Source organism: Mycothermus thermophilus, assembly GCF_041956435.1.
Source record: "Mycothermus thermophilus strain CBS 625.91 unplaced genomic scaffold VTJ04scaffold_3, whole genome shotgun sequence".
NCBI classification, from domain to species: domain Eukaryota; kingdom Fungi; phylum Ascomycota; class Sordariomycetes; order Sordariales; family Chaetomiaceae; genus Mycothermus; species Mycothermus thermophilus.
In genome coordinates, this window is record NW_027191429.1 from 2,356,106 (window position 1) to 2,378,265 (window position 22,160).

The 22,160-nt window shown below is 56.1% G+C and overlaps 9 protein-coding genes across 9 annotated transcripts; 5 read left to right on the top strand and 4 right to left on the bottom strand.

Annotated features, from left to right (window-relative positions):
• Positions 1-1,715: 1,715 nt before the first annotated feature.
• VTJ04DRAFT_4978 (uncharacterized protein) lies at positions 1,716-3,451 on the top strand (the record flags this gene model as incomplete). Its single annotated transcript, XM_069363042.1, has 4 exons — positions 1,716-1,746; positions 1,805-3,024; positions 3,095-3,242; positions 3,312-3,451. 4 exons carry the CDS (start codon positions 1,716-1,718, stop codon positions 3,449-3,451), a joined length of 1,539 nt encoding a protein of 512 aa, XP_069219929.1.
• Positions 3,452-5,043: 1,592 nt separating this feature from the next.
• Positions 5,044-8,375, top strand: VTJ04DRAFT_4979 (uncharacterized protein; the record flags this gene model as incomplete). The annotated part of the gene is made up of 4 exons (XM_069363043.1): positions 5,044-6,447; positions 6,786-7,196; positions 7,256-7,363; positions 7,422-8,375. The coding sequence occupies 4 exons, from the start codon at positions 5,044-5,046 to the stop codon at positions 8,373-8,375; spliced, it is 2,877 nt and encodes a 958-aa protein (XP_069219930.1).
• Positions 8,376-9,358: 983 nt separating this feature from the next.
• On the bottom strand, positions 9,359-10,759 carry VTJ04DRAFT_4980 (uncharacterized protein; the record flags this gene model as incomplete). The annotated part of the gene is made up of 1 exon (XM_069363045.1): positions 9,359-10,759. One exon carries the CDS (start codon positions 10,757-10,759, stop codon positions 9,359-9,361), a length of 1,401 nt encoding a protein of 466 aa, XP_069219931.1.
• Positions 10,760-11,526: 767 nt separating this feature from the next.
• VTJ04DRAFT_4981 (uncharacterized protein) lies at positions 11,527-12,393 on the top strand (the record flags this gene model as incomplete). The annotated part of the gene is made up of 1 exon (XM_069363046.1): positions 11,527-12,393. One exon carries the CDS (start codon positions 11,527-11,529, stop codon positions 12,391-12,393), a length of 867 nt encoding a protein of 288 aa, XP_069219932.1.
• A 102-nt stretch (positions 12,394-12,495) lies between these two features.
• VTJ04DRAFT_4982 (uncharacterized protein) lies at positions 12,496-14,292 on the bottom strand (the record flags this gene model as incomplete). The annotated part of the gene is made up of 1 exon (XM_069363047.1): positions 12,496-14,292. One exon carries the CDS (start codon positions 14,290-14,292, stop codon positions 12,496-12,498), a length of 1,797 nt encoding a protein of 598 aa, XP_069219933.1.
• Positions 14,293-14,904: 612 nt separating this feature from the next.
• VTJ04DRAFT_4983 (uncharacterized protein) lies at positions 14,905-15,492 on the top strand (the record flags this gene model as incomplete). The annotated part of the gene is made up of 2 exons (XM_069363048.1): positions 14,905-14,943; positions 15,028-15,492. The coding sequence occupies 2 exons, from the start codon at positions 14,905-14,907 to the stop codon at positions 15,490-15,492; spliced, it is 504 nt and encodes a 167-aa protein (XP_069219934.1).
• A 604-nt stretch (positions 15,493-16,096) lies between these two features.
• VTJ04DRAFT_4984 (uncharacterized protein) lies at positions 16,097-17,023 on the top strand (the record flags this gene model as incomplete). The annotated part of the gene is made up of 1 exon (XM_069363049.1): positions 16,097-17,023. One exon carries the CDS (start codon positions 16,097-16,099, stop codon positions 17,021-17,023), a length of 927 nt encoding a protein of 308 aa, XP_069219935.1.
• Positions 17,024-17,997: 974 nt separating this feature from the next.
• On the bottom strand, positions 17,998-18,681 carry VTJ04DRAFT_4985 (uncharacterized protein; the record flags this gene model as incomplete). The annotated part of the gene is made up of 1 exon (XM_069363050.1): positions 17,998-18,681. The coding sequence occupies one exon, from the start codon at positions 18,679-18,681 to the stop codon at positions 17,998-18,000; it is 684 nt and encodes a 227-aa protein (XP_069219936.1).
• An 851-nt stretch (positions 18,682-19,532) lies between these two features.
• VTJ04DRAFT_4986 (uncharacterized protein) lies at positions 19,533-21,538 on the bottom strand (the record flags this gene model as incomplete). Its single annotated transcript, XM_069363051.1, has 2 exons — positions 19,533-20,383; positions 20,452-21,538. The coding sequence occupies 2 exons, from the start codon at positions 21,536-21,538 to the stop codon at positions 19,533-19,535; spliced, it is 1,938 nt and encodes a 645-aa protein (XP_069219937.1).
• Between the last annotated feature and the right edge of the window lie 622 nt (positions 21,539-22,160).

Here is a 22,160-nt window from a genome sequence, read left to right on the forward strand (position 1 = left end):
CCGATGACTCGGGCCAGACGGGCTGAAGCCAAAAATATGACATGGCACAGAAGGCAAAAAAAAATCAGTTGTGGCTTTGTGGAGGAAGCTTGCTTCTTTTCTCCCATTCTTTCCTGAGGACTCGTATGCTAAAGTATTGGATGCTAGCTGGTCTGCTCGAGAATAGAAGCGGAACCAAGTCGAGCCAACTTTCGGCGACCTCGTGAAATCGTGGGATCCAACCACCGGATGCTATGGCAACCCCAACATCGTTTGTATCGTTGGCATCCGTCGTTCGAAAAGGTCCCAGCGTCCAACTTGCAGCGGTGGTATGCCGAGAAATGTCGGGGTCAACGCCACTCATATGAAGGCTGCCGCTCCAGCGACCATTTGGACGGGTCAAGATAAGGCAGGCGTTTGTAAACCCGGCCCCGAATTCCGTCTGCAATTTCCCGCACTGCGGTTGTCCGTGGGGGGAGGGAGGGCGGGGGTGGGGACGGGGGAAGAACGGGGGTTTGCGTTTGCAGGACGCCACGGCCTGGCTTAAGAAAATGAAACAAGCCACAGCTCTCCGGCTGATCAGCCATAGCAGGCTTTGAACATCACCGGTCTGTCATGGGATTGTTCCTAGTTGTAAATTGCCGGAGTTCAACTGCCGATTTTGGAACCAACCGGAGCGGACCGGACCCAGAGTCCCGGGCTTGGACCCACCTCACCTTTCCGGGCCGGCTCCGGGTGCCCGTCCAGGGCCGGGCTCCGAATCCCGGAGGCCCCGCTCGGGTCCGATTTTCTGTCGACAAGAGGGGCATGGCCCAGGAAAACGGGTCAACATCCATCGCAGTCGCCGAGTCTACGGCTATATGTCGATGCGGAGCCTACCGAATTACAAAGGCTGAGCGCCGAATGCATGCAGCAAAATGTCCCAATCCTTGAGAACTCTTGCACTTTACTCCATAAGTCCAAACATAAGGTCATTGGTCTGGATGGCATAAATGCTTGGAACGCCCGCTCGGTCTTCACGCCCAGCCCAGGACAACCAAAATGCAGTTGTCTGCTGATATGCAAAAAGACTTGCTGCATGCCAAGTCAACAGCTCGACGGCCTGGGCAGACAGGAAATTCCATTTTCCTTGACACAAAAAACCTTTTGCATCAACACCGATCCAGACAAACATTGACAAACACTCGAGGATGAACCTAGAACTTAGCCACTGGCGCAGAGGAGGATTCCGTTCGCTACGCACTTGGTGGCTGAGCCGGTTACAAACCGCAGATGCTGAGCCACACTCATGACGGCATCTGAGCCTTCTGATGGAACTTGGAAGAGCCCAGAGTTCCCGCCAAGTGTCCATCTAATGGTAAACAGAGGCCGCCCAGCATACGCGATCGTGCATTTGCAGTGGCGCTTCCTGAACCGGCCATGCATCCGAACCCATCACCTAAACGCGGCTTCATAGCGTGATCAGATGAACCACATTTTGCCTCGACACAGCCTCGGCGACCCCATTCCATAACGCTCGCTATATCTCTCCTCGGTCCCATTCAATTGAACTTTAGGCCGAGGCTTCACTTTGAATCTTCCACAGCGCTTGCCTCCACCGGCGCATCCACATTCCCTGAGTGACGAGATTACCCCTCCCCCGCATCATCATCTCTCCATTTCACACAACGACTCACCAACCTCCGAGTACGCATCCCACCAACCGTCTGAACAAGTCAACAAGACATCATTTCAAGATGTCGTACCAAGGCTACCCGCCCTACGGCCGTGAGTATTCCCGAATGCATGACAAGTCACTGATCTATCCCTTGCTGACCCAATGCAGAACCTCCGCCACAAGGAGGCTACTACCAACCTCCTCCTCCCCAAGGCTACGGAGCGCCTCCGCCTCCGGGTCCTCCGCCCGCCGGCCAGCCGCAATACGGCGGCTACGCACAACCTCCTCCCCCTGCCCAGTCACCGTACGGCCAACAACCGTACGGGCAACCAGCCTACGGCCAGCATCCCCCTCCGCCTCCCGGACAGTACGGCGCCGCACCTCCTCCCCCAGCCCAGGGCTACGGCGCACCACCGCCGGCCCAACCCTACGGAAACGCGCCGCCTCCGCAAGGTTACGGCACCGCACCGCCACCACCGGGCGGCCAGTACTACCCACCTCCGGCGCCCTACGGCGCTCCCCCTCCTCATCAACCCCAACAGCCGACGGGTTACGGCCAATATGCACCACCACCGCCTCCTCCCGATAGCACGCGACCTCCATATGGCCAACAACCACCGCCACAACAACAACCCTACGGCGCTCCACCGCCACAACAACCCTACCCCGGCTACCCTCCGCCGCAGCAACAACACTACCCACCAACACCGCCCTCCCTCGGCTACGGCGCGCCGCAAATCATCGCCTGGAGCGGCGACGCCGACGCGCACGCGCTGCGCGCGGCCATGCGCGGCTTCGGCACCGACGAAAAAGCGCTGATCCGCATCCTGGCGACAAAGGACCCGCTGCAGATCGCCACCATCCGCGACGCGTACACGCGCCTGCACCGGCGCGACCTGATCGCCGACCTGAAAAGCGAGACGTCTGGCTGGTTCGAGGCCGGGCTGGTGCAGCTCGCGCGCGGGCCGTTGTTGACTGACGTATACTTGCTGAGGGATGCGATGGAGGGGGTGGGCACCAAGGAGCGGGTGTTGAATGATGTGCTGCTGGGCAGGTCGAACGCGGATATGCAGGCCATCAAGTCGGAGTATTATCGCGTGTTTAGGCGGCGGTTGGAGGAGGATGTGAAAGGGGATTTGAGCTTCAAGACGGAGCAGCACTTCATGATTGTGCTGGCGGCGGGAAGGGCAGAGGATTCGGCGCCCGTGGTCAAGGCGGATGTGGATCGGGACGTGAATGATCTGTATAACGCGACCGAGGGCAAGATTGGCACGGACGAGATGCGCGTGTGCAGCATCTTGAGTACGCGGAACGATAACCAGATCCGGGCGATCGCGTATGAGTATCAGAGGAGGTTTGGGAGGTCGTTGGAGGATGTTATTCGGAAGGTGAGCCTATCTGGCTATCTTTCTACAGGTGGAAAGGGATCTGGGATTGCTGACACGAGTGTTACTACAGGAGTTTTCTGGCCATATGGAGGATGCGCTGCTCTTCCAGCTCCGCACCGCCGTCGACAAGTACATGCACCACGCCACGCTGCTCGAGGCGGCCATGGCCGGCGCGGGTACCAAGGACCACTTGCTTGTCAGCAGGGTGATCCGCTACCGTAAGTCGAACCCTAGGGTATCTTGCGATATCAGGATGCAACCATGTGCTGACACTTGAGGACTTCCAGACTGGGACCGCAACCACATGGCCAACGTCCGCGCTGCGTATGAGAAGCGCTACCACCGCAATCTGGCGAGCAGGATCAGAGGGGAGACGAGCGGTGATTATGAGCGGTTGCTGCTGGCGTGTATTGGGGAGCAGGTTTAAGTTTCTTGTCTTGTTCGTCTTCTTGTTTTTTCTTCTCGGGGATTTTTTAGGAGGGGTGGTGTCGTTGGATGGGGTTGTTAATACCATGGGTTCTACGGCAATGACGATGTGTAACGCCATCATTTTCTCAATGTATTAATGATGCCTTGCCTGCTTCTTAAGGTATAATTGTCTTATATCCCGGGTTTATGGTCATGCTTTACTATACTACGTCTGATTTGCCTCATGTCCTGCTGCCCAAAACACCCAGTCTCTGTTTGGGGAAGTGAGCTGCATTTACCCGCGCTGATTGCCATGATTGTCGTACAGATTTGATGCAAGCCACTTTTCTCTCGGTGTCTCGGCTTGGGATTCTTTTGGCGTCCGAGAGAACTAATGTGCTACGGCATGGAGGCGGGGCAGGAAGAATATCCAATGCTGTTTATTTCCTCAACTGACGATCTGACATGGACTGTAGTATCCATGGGGTGAGGTCATTTGAACTGCCGATAACTGGGTCTGTCATTTCGAAGTTAGTAGCACGGTGACCAGATATTGTCAGCCGCGATCATGTGTACATGGGGGCATGCGGGATGTCGGAGTTCTCAGGAGCCATGAGTCTCACGGTGAGACATGGTGTTGCATGACGGTCAGTCTACGATGAAGACATTCCCATCGTCCTAAGTAGTACCGATTGGTATGAGGTGATAGTTTACTTAGTAGAAGATGCAAAAAGTCTGGGCAATACGGAGTATGTCTTCAGCTTGCTGTCGCCCGGCACTGAGGACCATCACGACCGAATGAACGCCAAGCAGAGAGTGAAACTGGCGCAACAATCTAAAAGCAAAAATGTGGGTAGCCAGAGCATTAATGTGGGGGCCGACAGGGGGCCAAATAAAACATTTTGGTAGGGCACAAGTTTGGTTGGCAAATGAATTGCTCAGAAAGGCGAGGTAGAGAAACCATATTAAGGTATTCTCTAATTTTGTTATTAATCAGGCGCTGTCGCTCGTAAATTTTAACCGAAAAGGAAAAAAAAGTTTGGCCAGACTGCAATGCCAATGGACAGCACCAAGAGCCACAAGAAGCTCCTGGCTCCCAGTCAGTGAGAAACGCTCGAGATGAAGAAGATGAACATGGCATGAACGTTCCGACTCCAGGATTCCACTCCACGATTTTCAGCTTGGAACCTCCATTCACTCTTTTCTTACATTTTATTTTCGCTCGTTGCCACTCGGATTTTTATTAGTCTTTACCTTTTTTTTTTTGTTTTCTCCTCTCATTTCTCCCTCTCCAACTCCAGGAACCTAGAACCTCCTGATCCAAGCATCCTGCCAAGAAGCTCTGCACCTCCCACATTCCCTCACCCAGGATCGGGTACCATTGCTGTTGCCAGGATTAGGATCTTGACAATTCGTCCGCAGAGACCAGAACTTACACCCGACTTCAACCCTGGAAGCCCTAAGATCTTGGTTCCTTCAGGTTGAAGAGGGAAGGCAAGGCTCAGATTCGGCGGGGGCAACTCTGAACCAGCATCCAGATCAGACGCCTCGTCCTCCAGGTCCTGATCTGGCTCTGGAACACCTCACTTTCCTCAGGCAAGTTGAACCACCATGGATTCGACAGGCGGGGAAGCAGAGACGAAGGGGTCGGCAGCTTCTGCATCTGCGCCTTCGAGAATAATGACCGAAGATGCAGGCTACCGGCCGTCGTCTGTCCAGGACCCCCAACAGCCACTCGAAACAGACAACTCGACGGCGCCGGTAACCTCGGACGGAACACCGGCAACTGCAGCATCAGAGACAACAGGCGACGCTGCGTCAGCAAAAGATGATTCTAATATAACACGGAACCGCCTTGAATCCTCCAACGCAGCAACCGAGGCGCCGTCTGTCGAGACACAGGGCGCAGCTGTGCCGGCTCAAGGACGGGTGGTTGAGTCCCGCGCAGATCCCGAAGCCGACAAGTCCCCACACGAGATGGATGTGGATGCACCACAGCAGGTCAACAAAGAGCCAGAACTCCCTGAGCAGAAGCAGCCACAAGAGCACGGCGTTGACTCCAAGACGACAGAAGAACAGCCTGACAAGGCAGATGAGACAGACGAGACACGGCTCGTGAACCTGGCAAAGCTGGTCAATTCAGCAGCGGATCTTGGGATTGTCCAGCCACGGCCTGCGGCGCCAACGCAGCAGCGGGCCCCACACTCGGCCGGCCCGGCGACAGGCTCGGTTCAGGTTTCAATTCCCCCAGCACCACTCGCGTCCGCCGCGCCGCCGTCAACCGCGCCAGCAGGAACCGCGTCTCCGGCGATTGTTGCGGCGCACCCAACAACTGCTGCACCTCCGGCGCCGGCGCAACCTCAACACCAGGCGCAACCTGCACAAGCTCCTGTAAACACATCTTATTACCAGCCTCCGTTACCGACACTCCCGTCATTGGCTTCTCAATTCCCCCCACCAGGGCCTCCGCCTCCGTCGCAACACCCACCGCCGTCGCAAACGCACGTAGCCACGACACATGTAGTAGTATCGTCACAACCGCATCAACAACTTCAACCCCAACCTCGGCACCACTATCACCACCATACTATCCCTCGGATATCGACGCCCTCGACGCCAATTGCTTCCTCGACACCACATCACACCCCGCCGCCCCCGCCGTCGCGGCACCCACTTCCGCAAGCTCCCTGCGCCGGGGCCTATTCTCTCCCTCAGTCGACGCCTCCTCCGTCTGTTGCTCCTCGCCCTTCTATCGTGTCGCTTTCGCACAAGCCGGCCATCATGGATCCACCATCGGCGCGCAAATCCAGTCAGCCACCGCGGCAGCAGGAGGGTGAGCCTGTGGGGTTCCCGTCGCCTACCCGTCAGCATGCGGCCATCAACCCGAAATTCGTCGACGATACGGCGCGCCTAAAGTTTGCGGTCCAGCAGAGCCTGCCCGAGGCTGTCCGGCGCATTGTGCGAGACAATTGGGAGAAGTGCTTGCTTGGTTCCGAGTTTCATCAGGCGTTTGTTGTAAGTTGACTCCTGTCTCGGAGGTTCGGCTTATATAGTATCTGCCAATTCCTCTCAACTTGTCCCGTTACTCTTTGTCAGACCTTTCTTCCATCCAAATTCCGAACTTGCGTTCTTTCGGTTACCGTTTTCCCTGTGTTTCCCCAAGTCGATCTCCCCCGAGTCCTCAAAAGTCCTGCCTTCCTCGATTTCGACTTGACTCAGTCAGATTATTCCTTCTCAATTGCACAAGTCAACCTCTCGCATCGTCCCACTTTTTCACTTTTTCCCTCATCCTCCACTTTGCTGTTGCGTTCTGTTTAGTGTAAACTTTTCAACGCTCTCTAACTTCAACTCAGCTCAACGCCTCTATCCACCACGCCCCTGCCAACGTGACAAAGCGCGCGATTCGTGACTTTGGTGGCAAGATGGTCGCCGAGGCCAAACACGAGCTGCTAGCTCATTTCACGACCGAGATCATTGACGAGGTCGCCGACGCAATCATCGAAAAAGCCAGCGATGCCTTTCTCGACAAATGCCTCGAGAAACGTCTTTGCACAATTGAGGCCGTTCCGTTGATAAACGCTCTCGCTAAAGCTGAGAGACTCGGTTACGAACCCTCGGACATTGTAACGACAAATCAGGCAAATCTGGCAAATCAGGCTGGCGAACACGTTGTCATTCAAGACAACACGCAACCAACTGCCCCGCCCAAGCTCCAGTGCAGGAATTGCTTTAGGACGTTTGAGTTTCAGGATGCACATGACTATGTAAGTGGAGAGAGGCTTCGTGATGGGTTTCATATGGCTGACCGGCTGACTCTGTCTAGCACACCAAATGGAACGTTTGCATGAGGGTACCTCCTGATCCCATGGGTTTCCTGCATGCATGCCCTGACTGTGGTGAGGGCTTCATGCGGGAGGAAGAAGTCAAAATTGTATGTGTTTCCCTTCAACGGCCGGGAATGTTGGATTAATTTACTAACACCAGTTCAGCATCAAGATCATCGCGTTTGTGGTGACCATGGCCGACCGCCTCGTCCTCGCGGACCTGGCCGGCCACCAAAGAACAGATTCTCGCTAGGTCCTTCTGCCACGCCCCCTCCGCGATCTGGTCAATGGACTCCCAGCATGTCTCAGTCCACGCCAGCTTCTGGTGGCAAGGTCGCTGGATCACCAAATCCTGCCGACCCGTACGCGCACTTGACGCCAGAGCAGCGGGCAGCAATGGAGAAAGAACTTCAAGAGGCAGAACAAAAGTACGCACCAAGGTTTGCTGAGGCCCAACTTATTCCGGATTTCAGAGCGCGCCAAAAGGCCATCGACGGTATCCGCAACAGCTTTGGGACCAAGCAGTCCATGATCCGCAAAAAATACGGCGTTCGGCTGCGTGAGAGACGCACGAAGGCCGAGATCGAGGCGGAGCGTGCGCGCTTGGGTCTCCAAGCACATGATACACCACAAGACTCGAAATCGGCGGACAAGCGGTCGGCGGAAAGAGAATCAGGGACGGCCGCCCCCAGGAGTGGCAGTGGATGGACTGCGGCGAACCTGCCGCGCTCGAGCGCCGGGTCGGAGGATCACGACGCCAAACGCAGGCGTGTCGACGACGGTGGTGGTTATCAGAGCCAGTACAGGACCGCCAACGACTCGCCAACACGCAAGAATCCCCCGTCGGCCTCGCAACCGACGCGTGTTTACGAACAGAGCGGCGCTCGGGTCGAGATCCACGAGCCTGGTCCTGGCCGGTCACGGTCAAGATCCGCCTCCGGGTCTGTTACGCCGACGGGGTCAGATCAGGGCCCCAACGGCCGGTCGTCAGCGGCCCCGGCTCCCGTTGTCGTTGATGATTCATCCTCGGACGATGACGAGGATATCCCGTCGACGCTGCCGAGCCATGTGCGCAAGAGTCTGACCTCGGGAGGGCTGCAAAAAAGTTCTTCGCCGTAATTAACTAATCCGGGAGGGGGGTTGCTGTTGATAAGCAGGAAGGGGGACATTGGATGGCTATTTTTTGTGCTGCAAAAAGAGGAAAATCGGTCTTTGCTTTGCATTTGATACCCATACCTTATTCTATACTATCTAGTTGCTTAATCGATGCATATCTGGTGAGTTTCGGGGCGAGTGGTTTTTGTGTTTTGCCCACGGGTTATGCATTTATGTCCCGGGCTTCTATATTTCACATGGGCTTCGTCGGCTTGTGGACTGCTGGCGCTACTACGAGGAAGACGGATATACGTCACTGAGACATGACACGGACAAATTCTAGACTTGCACGGGCAATGGTCAAACGATTACCTTGCCCATACGGTATCTTGGGACATGGACGACCATGATGCATCGACGGCTACCGGGACAAGGAATTGAACCACCTATTAATTGACCACATTGAGTGTCTTCATCTTGACACATATTGGGAGAATGGGCTGGCTTCCGGTTGGTGGTGGTTTGTCCTGCATTGCTAGGTCAGAAGTTAGGGTAAGAGAACAGCTCCAGTGCTGAAAAAGTTTGTTGTTGACCACAACCAAGATTCAGGGAGAGTCAAGTATGAGATGAGTTTCGGCTTGTCTCGGTCAGCCGCGTTGCAGGATTGTGCGATGATTACTCTCCATTTCCCAATAGATGGCTGTTTTGGTACGAGATTATATAGTTAAGGATACAGACGGAGGAACAGAACCCCATTTACATGGCTTGATAGTGAGCAAACAAAGTTGAGAGTAATGAAGTAATCCCGCAGGCAAAATGTAGTACCAAACAACACACCTGGACAGCTGCGTGCTACATATAGATTCTGGTTGTTTTTATTTGCTCTAGAGTTTTCACATATGTCCTCCCATCGGTTGTCCACAGTATGCTTGTCTAATTGTTAACACTAACACTAATAACTCTAGAAATATCATGCTTTTCTCTGCCACCGCCCCTTTTTGATACTCTTAGATACCAGCCGCCCACTGTGTGATCAACGCCCCAATAGGCAAATTGTTAAACCCATCCCTTAGACTCGTCGCTTGCAATATGCGGAACGCCCGCTCGGCGAGGAACAGCGTTATCCCAAGTCTCCGAGCCTCCTCGAGGGCTGTTTCCAACTTATCAGCCACATCCATGACACTACCTCCTTCCGACGAGGGCGCATCCGCCCTTCCTGGTCTGATGGCATCGCCGAGGCCCGTCTTCAAGATCCTGATGTACTCAGGCCCATACTCCTTGAGCATCGTGCTGGACCCTGCCGCGTTCACGCACAGGTCGAGGACCTGAGCGAGATCGAGCCCGACAGACTTGGCCACCCACAACGCCTCGGCCGCGGCGCAGAGGTTGATGGCTTTGAGAACCTCAATCACGAGGCCCAGTTTCTCCTCGTCGGATTTGTCTGCCGGTGGTTGTCCGGATGCCGGCTGCTCGGTATACAACCGAAGCAAACTGCTATCATCATCCGGGCCGTACCCCTTTTCCACCGCCGACCGGTACGCCTCGCCCGCCACCTCGGTCATGGGCACCGCGAACCCGCCCCGCCGCGCCTCGGACAGGATGATGTTGGTGTCCTTGATAATGATGTTCACCGCGCTGGCGACGGGCTGGAAGTTTGTCAGCATGCGCGGGGTGCGGTGTTCAAACATCCAGTTCCACGCCGGAGAGTCCAGCACGGCTTTTTGGGTCGTAGCCAGGTCCAGCCCGAGATGGTGCGCAAACCCCATCGCCTCGCTCGCGGCCAGGATTTGCACCGCCGCTAGCACTTGGTGCGCCATCTTCATGTTGCTGCCGGCGCCGATCCCGGCTTCCGCGGCGGCCCGCCCGCCGAAGCCGCTGCGCACGATGTACAGCTTGGCCGGGTCGGCGAGTTCCTCGAGGATTGGCCGCGCCTTGGCCAGGCTGTCGGCACTGGAGTCGGAGAAACCGGCCATGATGGTCAAGGTTCCCTCGGCAGCCCGCGCCGCGCCGCCGGATACAGGGGCGTCGACGAGGAGGATATCCCCCCGCCCGAGCTCGTGCAGTTTCCTCTCGAGAGACTTGATCCAATCCGCGGGGACGGTTGAGCAGACGAGCAGCACCGCGCCCTGCGGCAGGGCGGGGATGGCAGGGTTGGGGCCGGAGAGGAGGACGGATTCGGCTTGTTGGGCGGTGGCGACCATGCAGATGCAGTACGGCTTGTCGGAGACGGCGGCGGCGGGCGATGAGGCCACCTGCCCGCCGGCGGACTGGAAGCGGTCGAGGGTGGGCTGGTAGACGTCGAAGCCTGTCACCGGGTAGCCTTGTTTCACGAGGTGTGTGGCCATGCCGAAGCCCATGGCGCCGAGGCCGATGAAGGCGATGGGGGGTTTGGGGGTGGTGGTGGTCATGGTGGTGATGGAGGGTGTGGTGTGGAAGGTTGCTTGAGAGGAAGGGTCGTGAAGGTGTTTGTTGTCCTATAGGTAGTGTAGAAATGTGTTAAGTCTTCAAACCATGGACGATGGACATGTCAATGACGAACATCCGATGTTTCTTACTCCAATTACTCACTCACGACGTCCATGGTCCCTCTTACAACGCATGCCGAGTCCTCTTCGGACCACACACCCACACAACGACCATCCCATCCATCCAGTCCCCACCAGACGGGATGCATGCGGCCGAATGCGACGTCCATCCCCCGCTCCAGGAATCGCCATCAACATTCAACCGTCATGATCCCTCATCTCGCCCAGCGGCCAATGGTGACAGTCATGGCGCACTCCACATTCCCATTGCCGCGTCACGGCTAAAGTCCAACCTGCATGGCAGCCGCTCGTATGCGCCTGGTTTGAACATGAGCGACGCCGAGTTCGGAATCCCGAGGGTTGAGAGAGATGATGCTTAGTATGTGCCGATGCCAAACGTGCGGGCCGCGTGGCGAAGTGGAGGAGCGGGAAATATCTTTGACCGCATAGTTGTGTAACTGGTGGACGCAGCATCGAGAGTTGTTGTCATACCTACAAGACTACAGGAGCACATAACAGTTTTTGACAAACCTCAACGCTATACCTTCACCGGTCAGCTATTGTCACAACTTCAACCACCACATCAACCACAACAACTACCATCACCATCACCACACATTCAGCCCATCAACAAGCCACCCACCACCACCATGCCCCGCCCACCCCTCTCTCAAAACCGCTCCATGGCCATCCTCAACGCCGCCAAAGCCGGCGGCTACGCCGTCCCCGCCATGTGCTGCTACAACATTGAGGGCGTGATCGCCACCGTGCGCGCCGCCGAAGCCGCCCGGTCGCCGGCCATGGTCCTGCTCTTCCCCTGGGCGATCCAGTACGCGGGCGAAGCCCTCGTCAAAGCGGCGGCCGAGGCGGCGCACTCGGCCTCGGTGCCCGTCTCGCTGCACCTCGACCATTGCCAGACCCCGGAACTGGTCAAGCGTGCCGCAAACATCGAGCCCGGGTTTGACAGCATCATGTGCGACATGAGCCATTACGAGCGGGACGAGAACCTGCGGTTGACGGCGGAGTTGGTCAAGTATTGTCACGAGCGGGGGATCGCGGCGGAGGCGGAGCCTGGGCGGATCGAGGGTGGTGAGGATGGCGTGCCGGAGACGGCGGATTTGGAGGGGCTGTTGACCACGCCCGAGGAGGCCGAGGTGTTTGTCAACACCGGGATTGACATGCTCGCGCCGGCGTTTGGGAATGTGCATGGCGAGTACGGGCCGCGGGGGATCCGGCTCGAGTATGATCGGTTGAAGGCGATCAATGAGAGGGTCGGGGAGAAGGTGAGGTTGGTGCTGCATGGCGCGGATCCGTTTGATGAGAAGATTTTTAGGGACTGCATGGCGGCCGGGGTGACCAAGGTGAATATCAATAAGGGGCTGAACAAGCACTATGCGAGGGTGCAGGAGGAGATGAAGGGGAAGCCGCTGACGGCGGTGATCGAGGCGGGCACCAAGGCGATGCAGGAGGCGGTGGAGCAGTATATGCACTGGTTGGGGAGTGCTGGGAAGGCATGAGGGGAGACAACATAGGAAGATGATGGTCATGGAGTTGATTAATAGTTGATTGTGTATTTTCTTGTTCAAAACGCAACGTCTTGTGACTCCGTCCTGCTAATACTACAAAGCCGAGAACAACCCCTTGATAGCCACCATCGCTCCCCAAGCACCTGGATCTGGCGGGAGCTCTGCGTCCCCGCTGTTCACTCCGACATACGTTGCCCTTCCCAAGCGCGGCTTCATCTTCTTGGTAGCATTAGCACCAGCCACCGCCGCTTCCACCGCCTTCTCAAAGCTCTGCGTATCCCGAATGGCCTCCGCAAACGGGATGAGTGTGTCCATGACAGTCCGATGTCCAACCTTGGCCGGCGTGTACTGCTCGAGATGGTCGATCGCCGTCGGGAGCGCCTTGGCCCAGCATTCCACGGCGGTCTTGCTCTGGGCGCTGTTCTCCTCCACCGCACTCCTCAGCGCCACGAGGAAGATTCCCAGAATCCCGCCCAGCGTTCCTCCCATGCGAGTCTCAACGATCTCCTCCAGCTCGGCGAGGAACTCAACCACCGATCCGCGGGCAGCAATCTTCCTCGTCTCTAGCGCCTCCAGGACTGCCCGGGCGCCCGTCTCCAGCGTCAACCCGCAGTCTCCATCTCCCATCGCCGCGTCCCAGCGAGTTAGATCTGGCTCGGCAACGATGAGGGCTTCACATGCTCCCCGGACCATGCGTTCCAGCAGCGCAGGGTCAACGCGGAGATCTTTGGACTCGTCAACCGCTCGTTCCGCCTTTTTGCCGGCTGGCGGGACAACCTGCTCGCTCCTGTCCCCGCGCAACCTCGCGCCCAGGTCAGCCTGCGACCCGGCTACCGTCTCCCAGGCCGTGTCGGTCCGGAGGTCGAAGAACTCCTTGATCTCGCTGAGCGAATACCCGCTTTCCGGATCCCTCGCGATGCCCGACAGGTTGATGACCGAGACCGAAAACGCCGGCGCGTTGAGCGACGTCTCCAGCGGGCCGGCATACACCCTCTGCGGCTCGACCTTCCACTCCTCCTTGAGCTGTGTCAACAGCTCGTCCACGAGCGCGCCCAGCTCCAGGTTCGACAGCCCTCCAAAGTTGCTGACCACCAACGCCGTTTCATCGCCTGGCGCAAAATGCACATACCCCCGCTCCGGATCCGTCTCATCCAAACAATACCGCAACAGCTCCCTCACCAACTCCGCCGCCGACGGCGCGGGCGAGAGTTTCTTGTATCCCGGCTCGTTGTGCGGGCCCGTGCCGATCATGATCTCGTCCTTGCCCAGCGTCGATTCCGCCACCCGCCCCGGAACGTGGCAGTGATCCAACGTCGCCGCGATGCTGACGATCTGGTTATTGATGGCCGTGCCAAACTTATACAGCTCCTCCAACCCCGCTCCCTTCGCGGCTGCTGCTCCAAGGAGCTTCAGCACGGCAATCTGCGCCGCCAACCCCCTCCTCCCCACCAAGCTCTGCCCGCCCTGCCTGCCGATGGACACATCATCCCCGCAGACCAACACTTTACACCCGCGCCCCGCCGCCTTGGTCTTCTCCGCCGCGAGCCCAAAGTGCAGACAGTCGCCCGTGTAATTCGTAATCACCAGGAGCGTGCCCGCGTCGGACGGGACGGCGTCGATGGCGGCGAGGATCTGGCGGGTGCTGGGCGACGCGAACACGTCGCCCTGCACGGCGGCTGCCAGCAGGTTGGTGCCGACGTACCCAGACCAGGCCGGCTCGTGGCCCGAGCCGCCGCCGCTGATGATGCTGACCTGTGAGCGCGGGTGGGACGGGTCGTAGACGACGCGGTTGTGCTCGTCGAGCCGCAGGCGCGGGCTCGAGGTGATGAGACCGCGCAGGGATTTGGGGACGAGCCCCGCGAGGGAGGGGAAGAGGTGTTTGTCGGACATGGTGTGGTTGGCTCAGGTAGGTAGGTAGGTAGGTAGGTAGGCGTCAGGTCCTTATGGAGGAGAGGTAGGTGTCTGGACTAAGGTTGGAAAAAAGGAAGACTAAGAAGAGGGACGAGGAATGAACAACTACCGCCACGCGGACTTGACGCGGAGTTCAAGCCTCATCTGCGGGTTGAGGTTGAGGCGCGCGGGGAACGAGGGAGTGGACAGATAATAATAGGTATGATACCCCCCTCTCCCGGGTTAGACACCCCGTGCCACGTCTTGGTTGACGACTCCAATTTCATCCTAGCCGTGAGGGGCACCGAAGCCGTCAAGGTGTCCAGCACAGCCGGGAGGGTGGGATGAAGATGTGGGGATGGGGGATAATATGGCTGCTGCCGATCACGGCTTGCCGTGTTTGGATGACCGGGTGTTGGATAAATGCCGGAGTTACAGCAAGACACCCCCGAGCTGCATGGCATTTAAGCGGTCCGGGTTGGGGGTTCTTGAGTGTTACTGCTGTACATACCGATGCTTCTTGAAGATTGAAGTTTGGAGTCGAGTATCTTACCGAGAGCAAATCAACAATATCATTCTTACTGAGGCCAAGCAACCTCCTGGCATAATATCATGGCTTCACCAAAGTGGCGGATTGCCATCGGCTGCGATGTAAGTCCTCCCTCCATCCCCTGCTCGTCAACATCCCGTTATAGTCCCCGCTAATGTTAACAACCCCTTCCCCCTCCCCTCCAGGACGCCGGAATCAACTACAAAAACAAAATCAAGCAAGACTTCCTCTCGGACCCGCGCGTCGCCTCCGTCATCGACGTCGGCACCGACGACGACACCGCGTACCCGCACATCGCTGCCGCCGCCGCCAAGCTCGTCGCCGCGGGGGAAGTCGACCGGGCGCTGCTCATCTGCGGAACGGGTCTGGGTGTCGCCATCGCGGCCAACAAGATCAAGGGCGTCCGTGCTGTGACGGCACACGACAGCTTCTCGGTGGAGCGGGCGGTGCTGAGCAACAACGCGCAGGTCCTGTGCATGGGCGAGCGGGTGGTGGGTTTGGAGCTGGCGAGACGGCTGGCCAGGGAGTGGTTGGGGTATGTTTTCGATGAGTCGAGCCCGAGCGCGAGGAAGGTGGCGGCGATACATCATGTTGAGCAGGGCGAGGGGGGGTTGGATGGGAAGGAGGAGGTGAAGGTTGAGTGTTGTTAGGTTGGAGGATGGGCTTATAGGATTGAAGTGGAGCTTTGTCAATGCTTGATCTTCTACAAGTTCTTCAACAAGGCCAGTGTCTTCGACGTGGGGATCTCCATATGCAAAGTCCTCCCAAAGCGGCATGCCGAAGAGCCAATGCGTCTCCCTGGGATTCTCACCGGTTCCCCCGCTATTTGCAGTTCCTTGTCGTTTGTTGGACAGCACCTGCAGGACGGCGCATGGCCACTACATGGAAGCTTGTGCGCGCGCATGTTGAAGACGCTATTAGATAGAAGGGGCAAAAGGACATGGATCCCAAGGACACATCACACCAAGACAGGGACAAGGCACAGCAAGTAAAGGAACATAAGGACATGTCACGAGTGGTAGCACAACATATGGATGCAACAACCGCTACGTGGAGGCTTGACTTAGGTCCTGAACTCTTTCAGGGTAGAAGGGCATCCGTCATCTGGTCCATCCGCCGGTCCTAGCCAGGTCCTGCGAAGATGTACTTGAAGACTGCAAACCCACCAACCGTCATCATTATCATAGATGGTTTGGTGCCTATTCTCAAATCTCAATCTTCAATAACAGTCCCTCTACCAAAACCCAACCCGCGATGCTGACCAAAACACCCCCCAAGTCCGGCCACCGCCCGCTCCTCCTCCTCTCCACAAAAATGTACTTCTCCCACTCCGACACGCTCTCCTACACCACCTCGCTCCTGACCCTCCTCTCCTCTCTCCCAACCAACTCCAACTCCCTCCAGCATCTCGACGTCTACCTCCTCCCGGACTTCCTGTCCCTCCCCTCCGTTCTCGCCCTTCTCTCCTCCCACCCTTCAACATCCGGCAACCACCGCCTCCTCGTCGGCGCACAAGACTGCTCCCCGCATGACTACGGCGCCTGCACAGGCGACGTGTCACCCGCTGTTTTGCGCGAGCTGGGGGTAAGGTTGGTGGCGGTTGGGCATGCCGAGCGGAGGGGGGCGTGTCCTGGGAACGGGAACGGGAAGGGGAATGGGAGGGGAGAGACGGATGAGGAGGTTCATTTGAAAGCGTGTGCAGCGGCTAGGAATGGGCTGGTACCGCTTATATGTGTCGGGGAGAGGGAACGGCCGCTGGAGCTGACGTCGCCGGATGTTGGCGGGACGGAGGAAGGGGTGGAGAAGGCGGCGAGGGAGGTGGTGAGGCAGGTTGAGGCTGCATTTGGGAGAGAGTTTCGAGACGGGGAGGTGTTTGGAGAGAGCGAGGTGGTGGTGGCGTATGAGCCGGTTTGGGCGATCGGGGCGGAGGAGCCGGCGAGCGTGGAGCATGTTGTTGGGGTTGTGAGGAGGGTGAGGGAGAGTGAGGTGTTACAGGGGAGAGAGGGAAAGACGAGGATTGTGTATGGGGGTGCGGCGGGGTTGGGGTTGTGGGAGAGGTTGGAGGGAGAAGTGGATGGGTTGTTTTTGGGACGGTTTGCGCATCGGCCGGAGATGTTTGTTGAGGTGATGTATGAGGTGGCCGGGGTGTCGGGGTTGACGGCGGAGAAGGGGAGAGAGTGAAAGATGGATTGTGAGGTCAACGTGCAGGGTGTTGGGCTTGGGCAAGTTGGCGTTGTGCTGAGGCTGATAGGAGTTGAGATACTTGCTATTTGACACCCCAGCTTTGCCCTGGTGATTACCAGGTTGTTGTCCAGTTCTCAATCCTTAGCCTGAAGCCTTCCCAGTGAAGGATGGTTGAGCACACAATCCACCACATCTCCGGCCGGGAAATTGGTCAGGGGTTCGGATGCTTGCCCGCTGGTCACGGCCATGACAATGATGTGCTTCAGCTGGCTCGATGATGAAGTCGTTAGACAGGACAAGAATACACGGTGAGAGCATGACTCCCAGCTTGATCTTCATCCACGAGGCTCGAGGCCGCTGAGGCACCAAGAAAGTAAGACAACAATACTAGTAATTACGAGGTCAGCAAGCAGGACCACCCAGATTTGATTCCTGGTATCTACCCTCTCTCCCAAACCTAATGTCCATCCCGCGCTGACTCCTTGCTGTAACTCTCTCACAGCACCCCTATCTCCCATTCCTTGTCCTGTACCCTCTGCTCTGTGTCACCAGAGATACCAGCCAAATCTTGTCCCAGTCTCCACTCATCCCCAGAGAACGGAGAGTTCTGCCAGTCCATCCATCATCGGCGCACCGCCCACCTTAACATGTGAAAATGCCGAAGTCCTTGTCGTCATTTCCTTCTTTATTTCCGTGTTGCCGAGTGGCTTGAGAGGCTGAGTAGCCGACAACCAAATCAGCTTCTGGAGAGTCCTTGCGTGGGTGTGTCGTGAGGGCAGAGCGAAAGGTGAAGCGAAGGTGAAGTCCAGAATGTTTAGCAACAGTTCTGACGGGTACACTCGCTGGATTGCATCCAACTAGTGACGAGGGTGGAAGGGCAAGCGGTAAGGAAGTTTGCCGACAGTGGAGAAGCGCTTCGCCTCCGTTTGCCTCGGGAGTCTCGCCGAGCTCAACAATATCCCAGTCGTTGATCAACGAAATTGGGGCTTGCTCCAAGTCAACACTCCAGTCCTCAATGGTGTTCTTGTTCTCAGTTCCTTTCGGGTTGTGGTTGAGCACAAAAGTCTGATGATCCAGTTATTGCTCGATTTTTCAACCTTGTTCTTGTCCTCGCCGTGCTTGAGGTTCGTGTTTACTCCAGCAGCCTGAGCCGGCACACTTTGGCGGAGCTCCTCCATCTCACGGAAAAGGCGAGACATCTCCTCTTTTAGGAGGAAGTTTTCCTGCTTGAGGCGAGAATTCTCCTCCTCCAAATGAGTCAGGCGTGCATTGTCGGTTTCGTGAAGGCATTCCTCGCTGTACTTGACGCGATTCACAGTCTCCTGGGCCTCTCTCAACTGGCGGCTCAGGGTCTCGCACTTGTTTTGGTACCGATAAATGACCGAGTGAAGGCCAGAAACGCATTCCACCAAGGCGCACAAGTCTTCGCCGTGGGAAATGAGTTGCTCGATAGTGCGGTGGTACGCGGGCTGGTAGGACTTGTCGTCGAAGCTGGAATCCGCGACGTCCGCGTCACGACTCCGCGACGATCCTGAAGTTTTGTTGGTCGCCGTGTTCTCGACGTCGATGGCACGGCGGTAATGGTACAAGTTGTCTGCTTTCGGGAATGTAGCGAGAGATCCCCGTGACAATCTTGAAGCCTTGTTGGTCGGCATGTTGCCGTTGTGGATGTGGTTTTAATAGAAGCTTTGGGTTGAGGTTGGTCGGTCGCGGAGTTTGTGCAAGGAAGTTAAGGTGATGGTTGATGAATGGTTTCTTTGTCAAAATCGTTGAATGTTAAGAGTATTATTCTCTATACTCGCTGGCTGTTGCACGTGAGACTTGGGTTCTGCTCGCCAGAACACCCACCCACTGAACCTCAGAGGCGAGGTTCTCAAAAGCGTAGACAATTTGATCTTATCGTCGATGCTTGGTTCTCCAGGTCTCCGCTTAAATTGCAATCCTGAACTGGCTTGGGCTTCTCTATGTTCTGATTGCTTCTTTGGAGGCAAACAAGAGTAAATACGTCAGATCACACTAAGGAGGCAAGCAGTTAAGCCTCTGATTGCTCATGCAATTGATGATAACCTTGGTGCTTGATCGAGGGTGGATCTGTTTGTCAGCTTCCATGATTCACTTGACTTTTGTGGCCAGTCAGTTGGCCATGATGCAGCAATGGAGAATTGAAAGTTTTCTAAACTCAACGTTCGTTCATTGAAGTGTGTAGGCGCTTAGACCCCCTCGAGCACTAAATCGACGCCTGTCTAGTGTGTGGTTGCTGTGGCAACGTCTCTAGCTACGATCTCGGTGCATCATAAGTAACCCCCTGGGCTACATCGGCTAGCGTATGTGATGGATAGGACCGACTCGCGAGGAACGCACCCCAAGCCAAGTTAACTGCTCCGTAGTGAAAGAGCAACCCAGCTGCGAAAATATGACCACTTGATGTCTCCATTACGATGTTTTAGACTCCTGTTCCTGTGCCATCGCCGCCAGCTCGCCGCCAGCTCCCCAGGTAAACAGGCCGTCAGGCTAACTCGTCATCAGAAATCTCCTCCACTCTCTGCTTCGCCGAATACTTCTTTCTGTTCCTCGTCTTGTTCGCTGCCCATCCGAATATGATATTATCGTCCGGCTCATCCTTCACCACCGCCTCTGTCTTGGCAGCCTGGCGATTCACTTCCTGTCCCTCCTTCACAAGAGTCTTGTCTTCCACCTCTTGCCTGATTTCTGGGCCCTTCTCCGGGCCCTCTTCCTCACTGTCTGCATCGCTGGCCGATTCGTCTGAGGACGAATGACTGGGTTCTGCTTTGACATCCCCACCTCCTTGCATGGCGTCCAAAATGATGTGTGAGCCACACAGTGCCTTGAGTTTGACCAAGATGAGTTGTTCGGTGTATCCTTTGCCGTCTGCATTTCCCATCTTGAGAATCCCCGGGGACACAACAAGGTCAACGGTGGGAGGTTCATCGAACTTTGGACAGGGAAGGTTCTGAACAAAATCCATCGTCTGGTCGTTAAAGGGGAAGCCAGAGGCTGAGTTGACCGGAGGTGTCGGATGTTCGGGGCTGATGTAGACTTTGAAGAATGCCCTAGACGTGCGAAGAGTCATATCGATCTTTGCGGCTTGATGAATCACATTCTTGAGGCTTGTTGAGAGGATGCGATCTACCTCATCCTGAGACAGATGCGGAAATTGGTGTGAAACTAGGGGACGAAACACCCCAGCCATCTGCTTCCGAAGATCCGATGATGGGCTTCCTCGGTCGTGGAGACGCAGGTTCTTGATGAAATCCACGGAGCGCACACGAATATCATGGAGACTTTCCCAAGCGGTAGATCTGGGAAAGTTCTCAGGAGCGTCTTGCTCAATGAAATCTGTGATTGCTTTGGTAAGCAGAACTGACCAACGCTCAGTGAAGATAGGTAAATTAAGTGACTCTTACTGCGCAACATCTCGAGCCCTTTGTTGAGGTGCCTTCCATAAATCCCACCCCAGAACGGAGAGAACGTCTCAAAAACGTTATCCCACAGAATGCGCCACACCCACGACTGCAGCATGAGTGGGCAAAGAAAGGGGTTTTGAAGCACTTCCTTTGCATGCGGAACAGTGCTGAGAGCAAGAACCGGGGACAAGTGCTCGACAGCTGTGGCGCTCAGAGACCCAGGGAGGCGCTGCGCCACGAATTGGCGGATTGCAAATGCCAGAGCATCCCACTCGCTTCGGATCATGGCATCAGAGACCTTGGGAATGCTGAGGGAAGCCTTTTCACGCAGTGCCTTCAGCTCCTTCGAAAACGTGGCTCTCTGGGTTTTCATATCGTTATTGAGTTTGGCCACTTGCTCGCGCATATGGATGTACTTGTCGTCGAGTCGCGCCCTGGATTGCAGGAGGTCCTGAATCCTCTCACTCAGGCTGTAAGTCCTGGATTCGAGACGAGAAGAACGGCGGTCAGACTTCTCCTTCTCCTCGGTACACTTCTGCAGCTGTTGGACAAGCTCATGATTCGCCGAGCGGAGCCTTTCTAATTCCTGCCTGTCACGCCTGAGCTTTTGCTCCAGGTCAATGTGTTGGTGAGGAGACCTGCCTGTTGCGCCTCGGGACCACAGGCGTGTGAGAAAACCACGATTCTGTGCCTCGAAGTTCAATGTCGCCACTTGTGTATTCAGTTCGCCAATTCGGTTCTGTTGATATTTTTTCTCCTTAACCAGGTGATTCCTTTCTGCTTTCAACAACTTGAGCTGCTCCCGGAGATCATGAATTTCGTCGAGAGCTTCCTCAAGTGACATGGCAGCGTCTTGCATCTCGACTTCGTAGTGTTGGTAGGTGCCATGAACCGCGGGATTGGTAGCTGTGTTCGGATGCGGATATAATATCCTGTTGTCGCTCTGACACGCACTCATCAAGGTTTGACGCGCATGTGCCGGACCACCCGAGGGGCTCTCTGCGGGAATGGTTCGGAAGACTTGGGTCTCTCGGTAGCTTTGTTGCGTCTCGTCCACGGCCACGTATGCTGGCAATCCTCTGGGCATTGTGGACGGGTAATGGCCTTGTCGCGAAGGGAAAGCCATGAGGTCGGTCTCGGAGTTATTGAAGAATGAGGCCGATGTCAAGGCTTTGGTGGCTGCTGGTCGGTTTGTGATTCTTGTTTTCCTGCGAGAGATTTTGTCAGCAAGAGATTTGGGAGGAAGGAGCTTTAGTGGGAAGTCTTGGGGAGTGATATTACCTCGATGTTGGGGCTGGGAGGTTGCTTTGGCCGGAGCTTAATCCAGGTGCCAAAGTGAAAATAATTGTTATTCACTTTGATGGATCAAAGAAAAGAGGTCATGGGCAGATGAGGTGGGTGAAAAACAATCAGTCATGGAGGTAATTCAGGTAAGGAAAAGATGTGTTGGGGAAGGTTTGGCGCGACTTCCTCCAGGTAACTGCCAAACAAACAAACAAACAAACAAACAAACAAAAAAAAAAAATCCTCAGTTTCCTTTCAGTTTCCTTTCAGTTCTTTGACCCATGGTCGTGGTTTCCCGAAAACTGACAATTTTCTGCGACTTTCAAATTCTTTCCTCCTCCTTTGAACTTCGACTGCCACTTCAACCTCAACTCCCGGTCCTCACTCAACCAATTTCCTCTCACCTTTCTTCTCACCTTTCTTTC